The sequence below is a fragment of the Trachemys scripta genome, chromosome 3 (genome assembly GCF_013100865.1).
Source record: "Trachemys scripta elegans isolate TJP31775 chromosome 3, CAS_Tse_1.0, whole genome shotgun sequence".
NCBI lineage: Eukaryota > Metazoa > Chordata > Testudines > Emydidae > Trachemys > Trachemys scripta.
In genome coordinates, this window is record NC_048300.1 from 141,504,573 (window position 1) to 141,521,411 (window position 16,839).

Sequence of the window (16,839 nt, forward strand, 5' to 3'; positions counted from 1 at the left end):
AGGTTCTTTGGTGTCTTAAAATGCACCTAAATCAATGGGAGTTAGGTGCTGCTGAAAATCCCAATGGTCTCTAAGCAGGTTAGGCACCTCCGAACCTTCAAAACTTGACCCATGGTGACCAGAAATAAAGAGTTAGGAGCCTAACTGGTTTAGATGTATTTGAAAATCCTGTATCTTAAGGTGCCTCAAAACCTTTGAAAATCTGGATGGTATTGTTCAAGTTCTTAGAATTAGTGAATCTGATCCTCCACCACGTGGCTTTTATTAATAGAATGGAAGAACAAAACAAGCTTTCCTGCTTTTTAAACTCTCAATTGGTTTCTCAACTTTAACTATATTCAAAATGAAGAAAATAGGATCTCTAGACCTGCTAGCTGAACTGAAACCAAAAGTAATTAAGGAAAAAGCTTTTCTGCCCAACAAAATGAAAGACATTTGAAGAAATACATACTAGCATTCATTATGTGGTAAAAACTGAAAATAACGTAGATACATAATGCAGCACATGATATTGTGACACATACATAAAGTTAAGCTCAAAAGTTAAAGATTTTTTTCCCCTGATTTTTGTATATAAGTAAAGCAACACCCTTTGACTCGTTTAAAACTTGAGGAGGGCTTATTAATGCATATTTTTATTTACTGAAATGATTTTAATAATTGTCATAATTTTAAATTTTTATTTTAACAGGTTTATTTTTTAAAAGAAAAGTATTTAAATTTAAAAGAATCTGATTTTTGTTTTTTTTAATCAATTTTATCCACCCAGAAACTTGATGAATTCTGTAAAGATGAAGTATAGATTTTTAAATAATTAAGTTTTAATTAATGGGTGATGGGTATAAACTATTGAAGCTAGAGGAAGATGGATCGTTCAGTGTATAAAGTTCAGTATGTTGCATTCTAATGTTTTCAGGAGTCTGTCAAAACTATAAGTAAGGCTATCTTTTAGTCACAGGTATTTTTAGTAAAAGCCATGGACAGGTCACAGGTAGTAAATAAAAATTCAAGGCCTGTGACCTGTCCAGGACTTTTACTATATACCCCAAAACTTGGGCCGGGGTGCTCTGGTGTGTGGGTGCAGGCCCCTCCACCTAGGAGCTGCAGGGACATGCCAGTTGGAGCTGGGGAGGCCTCCCCTCCCTCCGAGACCCGCTCCATGCCCCCCCCCACCCCCTTCTCACCTCCCCACTGCAACCCCTGCCCTAACCCTGAGCCTCCTCTCACACATCCAAACTGCTGCTGCCGGCCCAGTTTAGTCATCATGTAGAATCTTTGGGTGCCAATCTGCCTACTGGGAAAGGCTAAGGGGAGTCTTTTTTACTTCTTTCTATCTGGGTGAGGTTGGTCATATGGATCAGAACAAAAAGGAAAGATGAATTGGTAACTAATTTTGTTGTTCTCATACTGTGCTGTGTGGTGATGATTTTTTTTTTTTTTTTTTTTTTTTTTCAACAGAAGAAACTTAAAAAAAGTCTAATGTGCCTAGCTGTACAAGACCGTGTAATTCTATCCTGGGGTCTTGAGCTTGAGGTTTATTTTCATATTTTTTGACTTGTCAATCAGTTCTTTACAATAGGGAGGGTATTCTCCCTGTGGAGATGAAGTTAACCTATTTTGAAGAATGGATGGACATGAGACAACTACTGTCTGTCTCAAGCCATGAGAATATTCTGTTTTTGAGGACTGGTAAATGTATCACAAGGGAAAATTAATCACAATAACAATAAACTGTGTATGTTACCTTAGCTGCTTTTTAAAGTGATTCTCTAAATGTAAAATCTCAATTTTTGTGACACTTGTATATACATGTTAATGGATTTGTAGGAGAAATATTAATGTTATCGTTCCTTTTGTGTTCATTCAGACAGCTGAACCTAAAAAAGGTTCTTGTTAATGGGGGATATTTGGAATACAAGATGGATCCTCAGCATCTCAAAGAAAATGGGGGTCAAAAGACTTGCATTCTTGCCCTGGATGAAGCTGGACGAGTAAGTTGTCTGCCTAATGTATTATTTCTTTTGAAACAAGAGGTATATCGAAGGGCTAGGTAAATTGAGAACAGAACTACTGGGGCTCCCCAGTGTATTTTAACTTTTCTGCGTAGAATTCTCTTTTTGGTATGGGAGAAGGATGGCATCTGAATTCTGAGTGGATGTCATCTTCTGAAAAATTCATCAAAGATAACCCAAAGAACAGTTATCTAAGAACTCCTCTGCCCTGGCTTGTACTTTCTTTGCAATCTGTCTTCTCCATTCCTGCCATCCCTTCTATTTCATCACAGAACTGGCTGCTTGTTCCACATCACTTTCAGTCTGACAGCAATGTGAGCGAGTCACTGGAAAAAGAACCTGATGGCCTGGGTATGATATTGAGGGAATTAATAGTTACTTAACTGTGGGCCACTGGTTTTTAAGTCCTTAATTTTTTTGTTCTGTGTTCATTGTTTGCCTCAAGTGCGTGATGTTACACTTAATATTTGTCAGATGTTGGTCTAAATTGCCATGTTAAGAGAGGCCAATATTATCTGAAAATGTCCATCCCTCTTGTGCGCAGCTGCCAGTGTTCCTCCAAGATACGGTTGATACTCTCGCACGAACCAGTACAATAGTGTACAACAGGCTAGAATCGCTGTTTGTGTCTCTTCTGTTTCCAAGTGTGACTACAGCCCACCTTAAAACCATTACCTTAGAGATACAATGTAAAGTATGTCTGACCACACTTAAAAATTTACATGCCATAGCCAATGAATGGACTAGTATATATGTTTAATTGCGGACAATTGTATGTTCTCGTTAGTGTGAAAATGCAGAAGAATTTACTAAAGCTTTCCATATTATAGCAACTCTTCCTAGAAACCCTCAAAACTCAAAGCATCCTGGAATTAGTTCATTGTAAGTTCTAAACTTGTGGCACCATCTAGTGGTGTTTGTAAAGTTTTTGTTTAATGAAAATGCTGCATGGAAGAGAAATCTAAAATTGTGTTAGCACATGAAAATAAAGGGGACAGAACTGAACTGGTGTTCCTCTCTGCATTTTTGCTCTTCATTTTTGCAACGTGACTGAGCTCTTTTTATAGGATAAAGCAGATTTTTGATAGGTGCATCTAGTCTTTCAAATTAGATGGTAATATTTTGTCAAATGGAGTTTATTTTGTCAAGACATTCATGTGTGTGCAGATGCATGCTGTAAGCCATGTGACTCGTAAAGTTACTTGGCCTGTGGGATTACCTGTGTGGCTGCAATATCTTCTAATTCCTAGAGATGCTGGACCAATACAAACCGCATAGCTCTGTTTACTTCAGTGGTGTTATGCCAGTTTACGCCAGATAGTGTGCAAGTTGTTGTCAGATGCTACCGGTGTGGTGCTTCTGCTTTCTCCTGTTGATATCACTCGGCTGCATGCGTGTGTTCCCTCTGTGTGCTGCCCCAGCTCTGCGCAGATAGCTGACACAGCAAACCTGACGAGAACCCCCAATGACCACAGAGTCTAGTAAGGTACAAGGTACCTCGGACAGGTTTATTGCAACCCTGACACAATTTCAGTTCCCCGTAGATTACTTAGTCTACCGGGCATACTGCTAGAAAGTGCCGCTCGGCAATGGACTCAGCTCAGTCAGTGGCGGGACTTTCCACTGCCCGCTCGGCTGGACCAAGACACCACCCCATGGATACATTTTTATACACAGGTACAAACAAGTTACACATCACTCCTGACGTATTGAGGTGCAATCCCTTCATGTAGCAAGGTACAACCCCGCTACGTAGTAAGGTGCCGCCTCGCACCTTGTTACCTGTTGGTTCGATCAAAACAACTCTATCCATCATTTTACTCTTTTGCCCCTGTCATTGGGATGGGTCGGCCTGTTCCATGTTATCTGTGGAATGTTCCAGCATAGTGTATCTTGGTACCATGTTTATAATTTAATTATGCAAGATGAATATATATTTATGCAACATCAGCCCTTTTCTTGCCAGCTTCTGTGAGCAGGGCCTGCCTCTTGCTCACAACTTAACTTTGCTTTATATTAGCAAAGTCTTGACCATTACTTTAGTTTGGTTCAGGCCTCATACTGGGCCTTCATTAGGGCCTTCACTTACTACACAAGTAAAATGGAAACTGGTAGTTTTGTGAGTATCAAGGTTGTCTTAGGCACAAATATTGCAAATGACTGCTTGGAAGGGAGGGGGACCCTCTCATGCTTTCCAGCACTGAATCGATAGTTGGTCGTCTGGCCTTATCTCCCCTCTCCTCATGCAGTACTTAAGGAAAAAAAAAATTTGCTGCACAGCTTCTTCCCATAGAATCATAGAATATCAGGGTTGGAAGGGACTTCATGAGGTCATCTAGTCCAATCCCCTGCTCAAAGCAGGACCAATCCCCAGACAGATTTTTGCCTCAGATCCCTACGTGGCCCCCTCAAGGATTGAACTCACAACCCTGGGTTTAGCAGTCCAATGCTCAAACCACTGAGCTCTCCCCCCCTCGGTGACATTACCCGGGGTACAATCTGGACCGATGAACAGCTGTATCCCCTCAGTTCTCCAAGGCTTGGGTGCATTTTACACTGCTTTGCTGTGAGAGCTACCACTTCTGGTCTGGTTGCACACAGCCTCCAGCATGTAATTTATTCCCAGTTATAGTATATCAGTGCTATTACCAGTCACTTTTGAATTACACTGTAAAGGAACACCAGCAAATTCCCGGTCCCAGACTTTCCCCAGAAATGTACGTCGTGTACTGCCCAGCTCTGCTGGACAATACAAGCTCATATAAAGTCTGTCATTTTATTAACAGAAAATGATATGCACAAATCCTGTTATCTCAAATGGAGTTTCCCAAACACTTCAATCCAATCATACTGCTTCAGATAAAACAATAAAACAAATGTATTAACTATAGAAAGATAGATTTTAAGTGATTACTAGTAATGAGGCATAAAAGTCATTATTGGTTACAAGAAAATAAGTTAGGCATTAGTTGCATATTACTTCTAACAAGCTAAGTGAATTCAAAGCATAGGTTTCTTTCAACACGTTTCAGCAAGTTTACTGATTGAATTTCTTGCAGTCAGGATCCCTCCCCTAATCTAATGTCACTTCATTTTTCTTCAGGTGTTGTCGATGCCATAGCTAGTGAGAAAAGGAAAGGATTTAGGGCATCTAATCTCCCTTCTCATAGTTCTTTCTCTTCTTTGAGAAACATTTCCACCTGAGGTTCAGGTGGCAAAAAGTCTGTGTAGACGGGAAACCCAAGCAGCTTTTTTGTCGAGATGTAGATTTTTTTTTTTTTTTTCCACCCACACACCCTCTTTCCTATTAAAGATTGTCCACTTAACCATGAGATGGTTCATTTGATTTTTTTGACACCTGGCTGAGATTTTGGTGAGTCTTTTGTCTCTGGGATTTATGACTGCTCCCCAGACTTGTGACATGTCTTAGTAATACCATACAGAGGACTCTTATAACTTTACATACGATGGTGACACATATTTTACCAGGAGAATAATGATCAGCAAATTGAGTTTTTGAATGATGCCTCACAAGCCATACTTTGTACAGAATTTACCATAGTCTTGTAAACGAGGTGAACCATAGGGGTACAGAGTGTCACACCTGCCCCTTTCCCCCACCTGCAGTTCTGTAATCTGTCCTACCTTAAATATGTTCCGGGGTAATCTTTGATCATAACCAGATCTCTGATTCTGCTTTGTAATCTTGGCCTGTATAAAACTGAACGATCGAAGTGCTGAAGGAGCACTCAAGGAAGAGAAGGTTGTGGAGAGTGAAATGAATTCTTTGCGTTGATCTTCACTGCACTGAATGTGAGGGAGATTCCTACAGCTGAGCCATTTTTTTGAGTTGACAGATCTGAGGAACTGTCTCAGATTGAGGCGTCAACAGAGGAGATTTGGGAACAAATTGATAAATGTAACAATAATAAGGACCAGATGGTATTCACCCAAGAGTTCTGAAGTAACTCAAATATGAAATAGCAAAACTATTAACTGCAGTATGAAACCTGTCACTTAAATCAGCGTCTGTACCAGTGACTGGATGTGAATGCTGACTTTTATAAAAGGTTCCAGAGGCAATCCTGGTAATTACAGGCCAGTACCCTAACTTCAGTACCAGGCACATTGGTTACAACTGTAGTAAAGAACAGAATTATCAGACACATAGATGAACACAATATGATCAGGAAGAGTCAACATGGCTTTTGTAAACGGAAATCATGCCTCACCAATCTATTAGAATTCTTTGAGGCAGTCTACAAGCATGTGGACAAGAATGATCCAGTTGATATAGTGTACTTGAACTATCAAAAAGCTTTTGACAAGGTCACATGCCAAAGGATCTTAAGCAAAGTAAGCAGTCACAGAATAAGAGGGAAGGTCCTCTCATGGATCAGTAACTGGTTAAAAGGGTCATTTTTTCACAAAGGAGAGAGAGAAATAGTGGGGTTCCCCCAAGGTTCTGTACTGATACCTGTGCTGTTCAACATATTCATAAATTATCTCGAAAAAGGGGTGAACAGTGAAGTGGCAAAATTTGCAGATGATACAAAATTGCTCAAAATAGATTAAGTCCAAAGCTGACTGTGTACAGTTACAAAGGGATCTCACAAACGTGGGTGATTGGGCAACAAAATAGCAGATGAATTTCATGTTGATAAATGCAAAGTAATGTATATTGGAAAACATAATCCTAACTTTACATACAAAATGTTGGGTAGCTGTTCCCACTTAAGAAAGAGATTTTGGAGTCATTGTGGATAGTTCTCTGAAAACATCCGCTCCATGTGCAGTGGCAATCAAGAAAGCTAGCAGAATGTTAGGAACAATTAGGAAGGGGATAGATAAGACAGAAAATAGCATAATACCACTGTATAAATCCATGGGACACCCATACCTTTAATACAGCTTGCTATTCTACTTGCCCTATGTCAAAAAAGATATATTAGAGTTGGAAAACGTGCAGAGAAGGGCAACAAAAATGATTGGATATATGGAACAGCTTCCATATAAGGAGAGATTTAAAAATGGGGACTGGTCAGTTTTGAAAAGAGGCGACCAAGAGTAGATATGATAGAGATCTATAAAATCATGAAAGGTGTGGAGAAGGTGATAAAGAAGTGTTATTTATCCCTTCGCATAACACAGGAACTTGAGGTCACCCAGTCAAATTAATGGGCAGAAAGTTTAACAAAAACATAAGTAAGTACTTCTTCACACAATGCACCATCAACCTGTGGAACTCATTGCTAGGGGATATTGTGAAGGTGAAAACTATAACAGAGTTCAAAAAAGAATTAGATAAGTTCATGGAGGATAGGTCCATCAGTGCTATTAGCCAAGACATTATCCCATGCTCTGGGTGTCTGTAAGCCTCTGACTGCCAGAAGCTGGGATTAGATGACTGGATGGATTGCTCAATAATTGCCCTGTTCTGTTCATTCCCTCTGGCACTGGCTACTGTCAGAAGACAGAATATTGGCCTAGTAGGCCGTTGACTGTACTGGGTCATACCATTCTTATGTTTTTATCTTCTTAAAGTTTAAAACAACATTGAGGTTTTTTTTGGTGTTGCTAGTCTGATAGTTAAAAGCAGGTATATTGTGTTTTTTAGACTATCTTTGTTCTTATAATAGATATCTTTGAATGTTGTCTTGTGTTAGAAGTAAAGGAACTAGAAGACAAATGTATCTAAATAACTGAGAGGTGGAATCAACTTGTCATTTGATAGGAATTGCCCTCATTAAAGACTGGTATATTTCTGGTTCTCCTTGAACAAGATATTTCATTTGGGTTCTATTGAAGTGCAAGAAGAAAGAGGGAAAGTACAGCTGGAATCCTAATTGCTTCATAATTTAGCTACTTCATAGTCATTACTTCAGTTTTCTGCTGCTTTATTCTAAAAATGCAGATAGCGACAGTAGACTCCTACCTTTTTAGAATGGTACTTGAAACTAAAAATTGTAGGTAAGAACATCAAAACAAGGTAAGTTATCTAGTAGAGAAGTGTTTTAAAAAGAAGCCTTAATGGACAGGTAACTTTTGATATCCAAGCATCTTCCTTTACTGCTCACAGTGAAATAAATCATTCATTCCAAATAATCTTACATTGTTAAAAATTCATAATCTCCCCTCTGTTCCTCAATAATTTTGAGATGACATGTGCTTCTGGTTTAATAATGCTGTAGTGCACATCACTGTGAGTTGCTTTTTTCTGTAGGTTTCTAAATTCTCTAAACACTCCTCCCCCCCTTCATATTTTAGGTGTTTTGCTGGAAGTCATCCAACAGTCCTATGAAGCAGTGTCGATGGGTCTATGGCCGCCAAGTCTTCATGTCTGATGTTGCTTTAAATAGGAATGAAATAATGTTTGTCACACAGGATGGTGACGCCTTTACAGGAAAGTGGGTAGAAGGAGAGAAAAAAACTTCTGAAAAGAAAGGTTAGTTAAATTTTACAACCTATTTCTAATTCAATAAATATCTTTACATTCCCTCTCTCTCCTCTCCTCTCACCCAATATACCTATACCCCGATATAACGCAATCCGATATAACATGAATTTGGATATAACGCGGTAAAGCAGCGCTCCGGTGGGGTGGGGCTGCACACTCCGGTGGATCGAAGTAAGTGCGATATAACGCGGTTTCACCTATAACGCGGTAAGATTTTTTGGCTCCCGAGGACAGTGTTATATTGAGGTAGAGGTGCATTTGTAATTTTTTTCAGGTTTTGTAATGGGAGAGGGAATTTTCCCTTAGCCCATCACATACTACTAATAGATCAGGCAGATTGACTATCTCTACTTCCTTCATGACTGACAGATAGATACAAGAAATAGGAGAGACTTGGCACTGTTCAGCTAGTTTAGTTTTTTGCTATTGTTTTTTGTTTTCTCCGCCATGTTCAGTTTAACTTGTCTCTCTCAGTTGTCAGTGACCTTCTGGTGCACAAGCTGTATCCTGAATAACTCGTGGTGAACAGGATCATAGGTGTCCAACATTTATGTGAATGTTAGTGATCCTGAAATGTACTGGATGTACAGCATTGGGAAACTAGGTCCTCCTGTCAGTAAAGAATTGATTCAAGTGAAAAGAGTATGTGCTTCCTCACATTGCCCTGCTAGGGTAACTTAATCTTGTTTCATAGAGACTGCTAATATAGATCAGCAGGCAGTTCAGTTTCCAAAACAATTCAGTCCTTGTATTCTTAGCTGAATCTGCTGACTAAGGGTCTCGGTATTAGGAAGTTGTTTTTTGTAATTGGAAACACCTGTTCCATAGGAATTGATTGAAAAAATCAGCTCTGTTCACATGGACCAACTGAAAGTCCACAGATGGTAACTGCTTTGTCCCCGCCAAGCTGGGTGGGTTTGGATTTTTATGGCCTACGGATGAATGGCTACATCACATTTCCAGGACCTTAATTTCCAATTTATAATTTCAGTTTTAAACCTCCAATCTTGCATTCCTTCATTGCAAGGTCTTCCCTTCCCTCCTCAAAACTCTGAGTTAGCCCATCAGTTTTCCTTTTTTGTTTCTCTACTTTTCAAGAAAGTCACATGTGAATGGTAATTCTTCCTCCTCATCTCTGTTCTCCTAGCCCTGTAAAGTGTCAGAACAAGGGAATCTGTTTAATTTGGACCTTCCACATAGCAGCGTATGGTGCACTGGTCTTGCTGCTGGGCTGGTCTTACAATAATGCACTAAAATATCTTTATTCTTGATAGATGTTGAACCAAAGGCCTTTGTAGTCTTGGGTTCACTCTCCCTGTCCTTGTGCTGGACTGGTGACCTTATAAAGGTAGAAAGATTTTCATTTTGTTTATTGCTTATTAATAGTGTTCTCTGCATTCTACCTAAGACTACAATTTAAGAAGCACATAATTTTAATATCTTTTTAAGCAGAAATGGAAAGAAATATCTTAATAATATTTTCCAATATTCATTATTCAGAATTCACCTGCCATCAATTTATAATGAATAAAATAATTTTTGTTTTGAAGTTTTCCAAAGTGAAGATATACCATGAAAATACAAAAGGGACATTTTGTGTACTATATCTTACTAGTGTTGTAACTGAAGTACAATAGAAAAAGCAGAGTATGCTTCATTTAATCCATAGCCATGCCATCTTGCATGTGATATCGCCAGATCTCACAAAATGAGGAGGTTTGGGTTGGATGAGTACTCATTGGGTGGGAGATCTCCCAAGTCCAGGGATCAGAATCTAGGTAGGCTTATCTCTTTAGCCGTGCCATTCCTGATTGAAGTCAATGCTGTTTGGGCCAAAGTCTTCAGTCTGATCTCAGTTGTAACTCTGTTGACCCCAACTCAATGGACTCACACCAGTAATTAATTTTGTCCTTTGTTTTATCAGTTAAATCTTAATTAGTTTGACCTTTCCGTGTTTTTCCAACATCTCTTTTTTAACAGAGGGTGTATCAAGTCTTCAGAATTCCTCATATGATGTGTCTTGTCACTATGATACAAACAGTGTATATGAAAGAATTCGACTTGAGAAGCTTGCTTTTGTCCACAGAGGCGTTAGTGTTACCACAGATCCTAATGGATGTAACTTTGCTGTTTTACAGTCAGATCCTAAAACAAGGTATATTTCAGATATCTATGGCTGTAACTTCAATTGCTGAAAGTACTGTGGAGGGTGTGGGTGTAAAGCATTTTTCTGTTCCATTGACAGACTTGTGTCTTCAGTTTCAATCAAAATTTCTGTTTTACAGAGAACCATCTTTGGCTACTGAAGAGATCATAGTAAATATGGTCATCCTGGCTTAGCACTTTATTTGTAGACAGCTACGTAGAAGTTGTTTAGGCAAAAAGCCATTAATCAGGGAATGTCTACACTAGAAACTTTGCAGTATAGACACATACTACAGTGACAGAGGGTTCTTTTGTTGCTGTAGTGAATCCATCTCTCTGAGATGGCAGTAACTAGGTTGACAAAATAATTCTTCCATTGGTCTAGCCACAGTGTACACAGTGCTTAGATCAGATTAACTATGTTTTAGAGGTGTGATTTTTTTTTTTCCCCCTCCCTCCACCCCCCCCCCGCCCCGAACGATGTAGGTAGACCTACGTAAGTTTTGGGTGTAGGCCAGCCCTAGTTTATCCAAAGGCAAAATGTTCAAGCCAAACACTTATAATCAAGTCCCCTTTAAAACCTACCTTCTAATGTACTTTAACTCTCCATTGCATAAAGTGTCATGGAAATCCTTCTTAACATATAGGTTCCATACTTCTCAGAGATGCCCTGTAATACAAGAAACTGAAAGGCAGAAGTAATCTATTTTTTAAATTAAACAAAAACTTAAATCTTTGAAATAAAGTTGGAGTAAATGAAACATTGAAAGATGCACTGCTCCTTGCACTCTCATGTTAGATTTTAGAATATCTAGCATATTGTTTAACATGAATTTTTGTTTTGGACTTCAGTATGCAGCATGTCAAAGATTCTTACATTTCTGAGTTACTTTAAGCACTTCCTTGCAGGAAAAAATGACATGGGTAGCATGCAAAGTACTAACACTGCTGATAACTTCATACAAAAATGTCTGGCTTTATATTTATAAAGAGAAAAATGTGATATTTGGTGCTTTAGAAAAATGTCACAGGAGATGTATGTATATATGATATTGCGTAATAATATCTAGCCTTTATATAGCACTTTTCATCAGTTTAGGAATTTTCTTTGTATTAAAGAATACAGTATGAAACTTTGAATAGTAATGTATAATAGCCAAAAATGTAGGTTCTTCATTTTAAAAAAACCTGTCATGATAGAATTTAAAATTCAACCAAATAAAAAATAACTATTTGTCTTTATAGCCTATATGAAATTCCAAGTGTGTCATCATCAAGTTTCATTGAGGATTTTGGCAAATTGTTAGGGGAAACAGATGAAATGGACAACATCCATGATGTGACTTTTCAGATCGGCACTAGGATGATCCCTGCGCACAAGTACATCTTGGCCATGCGTTCTGACTTCTTCAGAAAGCTGTTCATTTCAGATGACAATCGACTAGACTCTCCAGATGTCTGTCGTAAAGATGAAGATGCTGTAGGATGTGATCTCTTTATGATAGAGAAGGTTCATCAAGATTTGTTTACATACCTTCTGCAGTTCATATACATGGACACTTGTGATCTTTTGACTCATGGTTACAAACCAAGAATGTTGTATAAGGAAAAAACAGAAGACTATCAAGATACCCTAATTTCTAACCTTAATAAAATGAGTTTCAGTGGAGATGTTAATGGAAAGTCTGCATTTGAGGTTTACAGGAGTAATCAAGTGCATGTAGTAAATCAAAGAGAGAAGAACAAACCCAAGCCTTCTAAAAAAGGCAAAGTTATTGGTGAAGAAGTCAACCCCATAAAAATGTTGCAAGGTGCTGCAAAGAAATTTGGTCTCAGCAATTTAAGTGTAAGGTGTGTTGCAATTTTTTCTTTGTCAGTATCCACTTTAGTTGTGCTTGCTTTTTCTCCCTTTTTGACCATATATAAGCTTGTCTAGAAAATGGAAGGGTTTTAACTACCAATGTGGTTTGGGCTGACAGGACTCCCAGTTTGTTTCTATTTGCCACTTCCCCACATTTCACAGACCCACAGCACGTCTTAAAAGGAGTTTATGAGGTCAGCTTATTCTGACACTTCTCTAAGAGAAAGTGTGAGCAACTCTTAAGTAATGCAACTGAGGGTTCTATGAAAAAAGAATTGTGAGATTGCTCTTCAACTAAAGCAGTGTGTTACCAACTGAGCCACTAGGCCTTCTCTGGTGCAGGAAGTGCTGTACATCAGCACTAGTCTCATCTTAATCCTATTCTGGGAAACTTGTACAAGATATATACATTCTACTCTGTTTTGAGATGGGGACTTCCTGTGTTTGAGTTTAGATGCAAATAATGTAGCTTTCCAGATAACTCCTTGTCTCAGACTGAGCCATATGTTTCGTCCTTTGTGTGATGCATATAAAATCATGGCTCTCATCTGTGGTTGATGCTGATCTTTGCATGGGTGATGCTGCAGACTTTGCATTAAACAATATGAAGCAAAGAACTGGAACCCTGTTAACGGATGCCTTGTATTTCTGATAATATTACAAGATGAAACCAGTGGAGTTGAGATTGAACATCTCTGCTATTGTACAAATTTCTGCATGATACTATTTTTCTGTCTTGTGTCTCTCTGTACCATCATCATCAAAAGGATTGAGGACAGTAAACCCTTGTAAACTAATTTCCCCCACTCTGTATTTTTAACTTCTTTGTTTAACTTTCTCAGCCATTCTGTGATGGTCATAAAAAGGAAGCAGTTACCACAGCTGGGTGCACATAAAAGAACAGCCAGGGCAGAGCCCAGACATTTTAAAAACAAAAATGTCCCTCAGCCTTCTAATAAAGCTGCCATTTGTGTTCACCCAATTCACAAATTAACCCTCATAGCATATCTCTAACACTATACATCTCTTGCCATTCAAGGTAATCAATACCTCCTCAAAGTATGGCCCAGAAGGAGCAAACACCATGTAGATGGTTAAGCCTACTCCGGTATAGCCCAGCTGTCACTTGGACCAGGATAAATAAATAGGAGTAGTTAAGTAGTAGAGAGATGTCTCGCAATCCCTTTTCATGTATCTTTCATATCTATGCTGAAGGATCAATCAGTTTCTTAATAGACTTCCTAGGTTTCTGTGAAGTGCATTTGTTGTCCTTTCATTTATGGTCACAATGTTATACTAAGTGGTACTAAATTTCAAACCTATTTTTCCTTATCAATATAGCGATTATCAGTAACATATGATAGCTGACGTAACATATAATATTTATGCCTTACAGATTGGATGGAGTTAAACTAGAAAATGGAAAAATTAATGTTATCAACAGGAAAAATGGAAACAAACCAAAGTTAAACCCAAAAAAATGGTAAGTTTTTTTTTTTTAAATCTAGCTATGTCAAGTCTCTGTGTGTATCTGTCTTTATTTTTTAGTACCTATCACTTCATTTTGAAATAAGTAGACACTAAGTAGATGAAGCCAAAATTTTGTAAACTGAAATTTTCTGCAACCTGTTATTACTTGTGAGGCGCATGTGTGTGTATTTCACAGTTAATGGTCGTTGGAGAGAGATGCTTTGTATTTACCTGTACACGCTTTTGTAATCTGAGATACTGGATTAGTACTCTGAACCAGATCCCAATGATTGTGTTTATCTGTTGTGCAGTCACATTTTCCATGGCTTCATTTATATTATAGAATAGTAATGTCAGAAAAAAACTTGTGACTTTTCCAGTCTGACACGCTCTGTCTGTTGCAGGACTACACATTGTTATTCCTACTAAAGCCATGTAGATTTTGACTTCTGCAATTAGAAATTTACAAGGTTGCTTAATGAGAAGAATCTCTGAAATATTTTCCCATGAGGGGAAATTACCTGAATTTTTACCCTACTGCTATTTATATCTGAATTATTTGGTCCTGTTTTGATGTTACAATAGTACGGAAGCTTAATTCTTTAACTTATGTAGGAATAGGCTATATTTAGGGCCCAACAAATTTAACGGTAGTGAAAAACGTGTCATGAAATAAACCCTTCCCCATGAAATCTGATCTCTCCCATGCTGCTGGGAGTGCCTCAGCCCCAGCCTGGGGTCTCCTAGCTGCAAGTCCTGGACTTGTCCTTCCTCTGCATGGCTTCTCTTGGGTGGGGAGGAGAGGATAAGACCTGCCTCTGAGTGCCTCCCCCTGCTGCAGGAATCTCTGGGGCTGGACAGCAGCCTTGGAGGTTCCTGCAGCTGGAGGAGACTTGGTGAGGTGAGTTTGCTCTCCCCCATCCTGCTGGGAATGCCCCAACCAGGGGCGCCTAGCTGAGAATCCTGGCTGGGCTGAGAGGGCCAGGACTTGTCCTTTCCCTGCACGGCTGTTCTTGGGGAGGACATCAGACCCACCTCTGGGTACCTTCCCCTGCTGCAGAAAGCTTGGGGACTGGGTAGGAGCTCCAGCGATTCCTGCAGCCGGAGGAGGCGGGTCCAATCTCCCCTGTGTTGTGGGTGCCCCAGCAAGGGGCTGCTGGTCCCAGCCAGCTGGGGCGGGACAGGACTTCCTCTTTCCCTGCAGGCCTGCTTTTGGGTATCTCTCTTGGGTGCAGGTAGCTCTGCCCCCCTTTAACCAACCCCACTTGCTTCCTGTCTCTGTCGTTTTGCAGCTGCGGGTGGAGGGGTCGTTGAACAGAGAACTGCCCTCCCTTCCAGATGCAATTATTAGCATGTTTCAATAAAAATAAAAAGAAAGATGAAGAACTTGAGAGAATTTTTTTGATTGACACTTTACAGCAGTGAATCACACTCAGGGCTCAACTCACTGATTGGTAGATATGAACAGTGGGGTGGTTTTGTAGAATAGTGATCTCAATTGGCATCCTACTGGAAGACAGGTGAAATTACAAGTTTAAAATGAGTGTCCAAAGTAAATCAAAAACCTCTAAAATCATTACTGCAGCGGATCATGTGAAAGAATTTGGAAGCCAAATTCTACATGCTGATGGTGACAAACTATTTTGTACAGGCTGCAATGTTTTGTTAGATCACACATGTCAGGCAATGGTTCAGCGCCACTTAGACTTGGAAACCCATCAGGGCAGAAAGAGGGCTTCGGATCGTGCATTGCTGGTAAACGAAAAGTTAAAAAAACAATTTCATCTCTTTTTAAGAAGATGACAGAGCTCTGAGACTCATCATTTTGCTAGAATGGAACTTGTGAATGCATTTGCAAATGCTAATATCCTGTTGGAAAAACTTGATCCCCTAAAATGCCATTTGCTTACCAACTGCGAATAAGTTACGACAGGACTACCTTCCAAAGGTTTTTGCTGTACATTTTGAGGAGGTGAAGTATCAAATTAACTCATGTGAGTCTTTTGCAGTTATTTCGGATGAGTCCACAGTTGAGCAAGACAACTATGTACTGCATGTTCTGTTTGATTTTATTTCTGACAAGGTCAAAGATGTACAGACAGAAAAGCTAACAGTGCTTGCCAACTGCATTTACTTGAATGCTGTTAACTACGCTAGAGTTTCTCAAGCGATAATTAAAACCATTTCAAAATATGGTGTGACCTTTGTCAAAGTATCTGTTTCATAAGCGAAAATGCAACTTACATGATGAAATCTTTCAAATCTATTCACCAAAGTCTAATGCCAAATGCTGTCCATATTACATGTAAGGACATGTAATTTGTCTTGTCAGAGAGCTGTGGAGATGTGAGTTAGGTAAAGTTGATAAACTGGTCAGCTACATTAAAATATCTTTAAATGCTGCCCTGGCCGCAAACTGTGATACAGGCAGCACATTGCGCCAATGACTGAAATTGGCGAACAAAAAATTGAACTTCCTCCAGAGCTGGTACTTACTTGTTGAAATTCCTGATTTGAGGCTGTACAATACCATGCAGCTCACCTGATATACTACTCTGAGTTCATCTCAGAAGAGCTCAGACTGACACTGAAAATGCAGGTTTTAACAGAACTTTCAACCCTTCTAAACAATACTCAGCTGAATGAGGAAGTTCAGTTCATTGCCAAGAATGCCACAGGACTGATGGATTTAATCACTTGGTTGGAATCTTGACCTGTCACAGTCCTCCAAGTGTACAACAAAGTAATGGATGTACTGTTCTGAGCTGAAGCACAATCAAATGAAAATCATTCTGACAATGCAGAGTTAAATGCCAGTGCTCAGCAGGTGTTTTCTTGCATGGCAAAGAAGCTCAGACAATACTACTGCTATGGGGAAGAGTCAAGCAATGTAG

General features: G+C 39.2%; 1 protein-coding gene across 2 annotated transcripts in view; it reads left to right on the top strand.

The window, feature by feature from the left end:
* The window catches only part of IBTK (inhibitor of Bruton tyrosine kinase), a 96,805-nt gene that overhangs the window by 21,213 nt on the left and 58,753 nt on the right, over positions 1-16,839 (top strand). For both annotated transcript variants that reach the window (XM_034766144.1, XM_034766143.1), the window contains 5 exons: positions 1,868-1,991; positions 8,280-8,457; positions 10,450-10,624; positions 11,860-12,465; positions 13,872-13,958. In XM_034766144.1, coding sequence (XP_034622035.1) covers positions 1,868-1,991; positions 8,280-8,457; positions 10,450-10,624; positions 11,860-12,465; positions 13,872-13,958 — 1,170 coding nt within the window. The remainder of the gene's footprint in view (positions 1-1,867; positions 1,992-8,279; positions 8,458-10,449; positions 10,625-11,859; positions 12,466-13,871; positions 13,959-16,839) is intronic.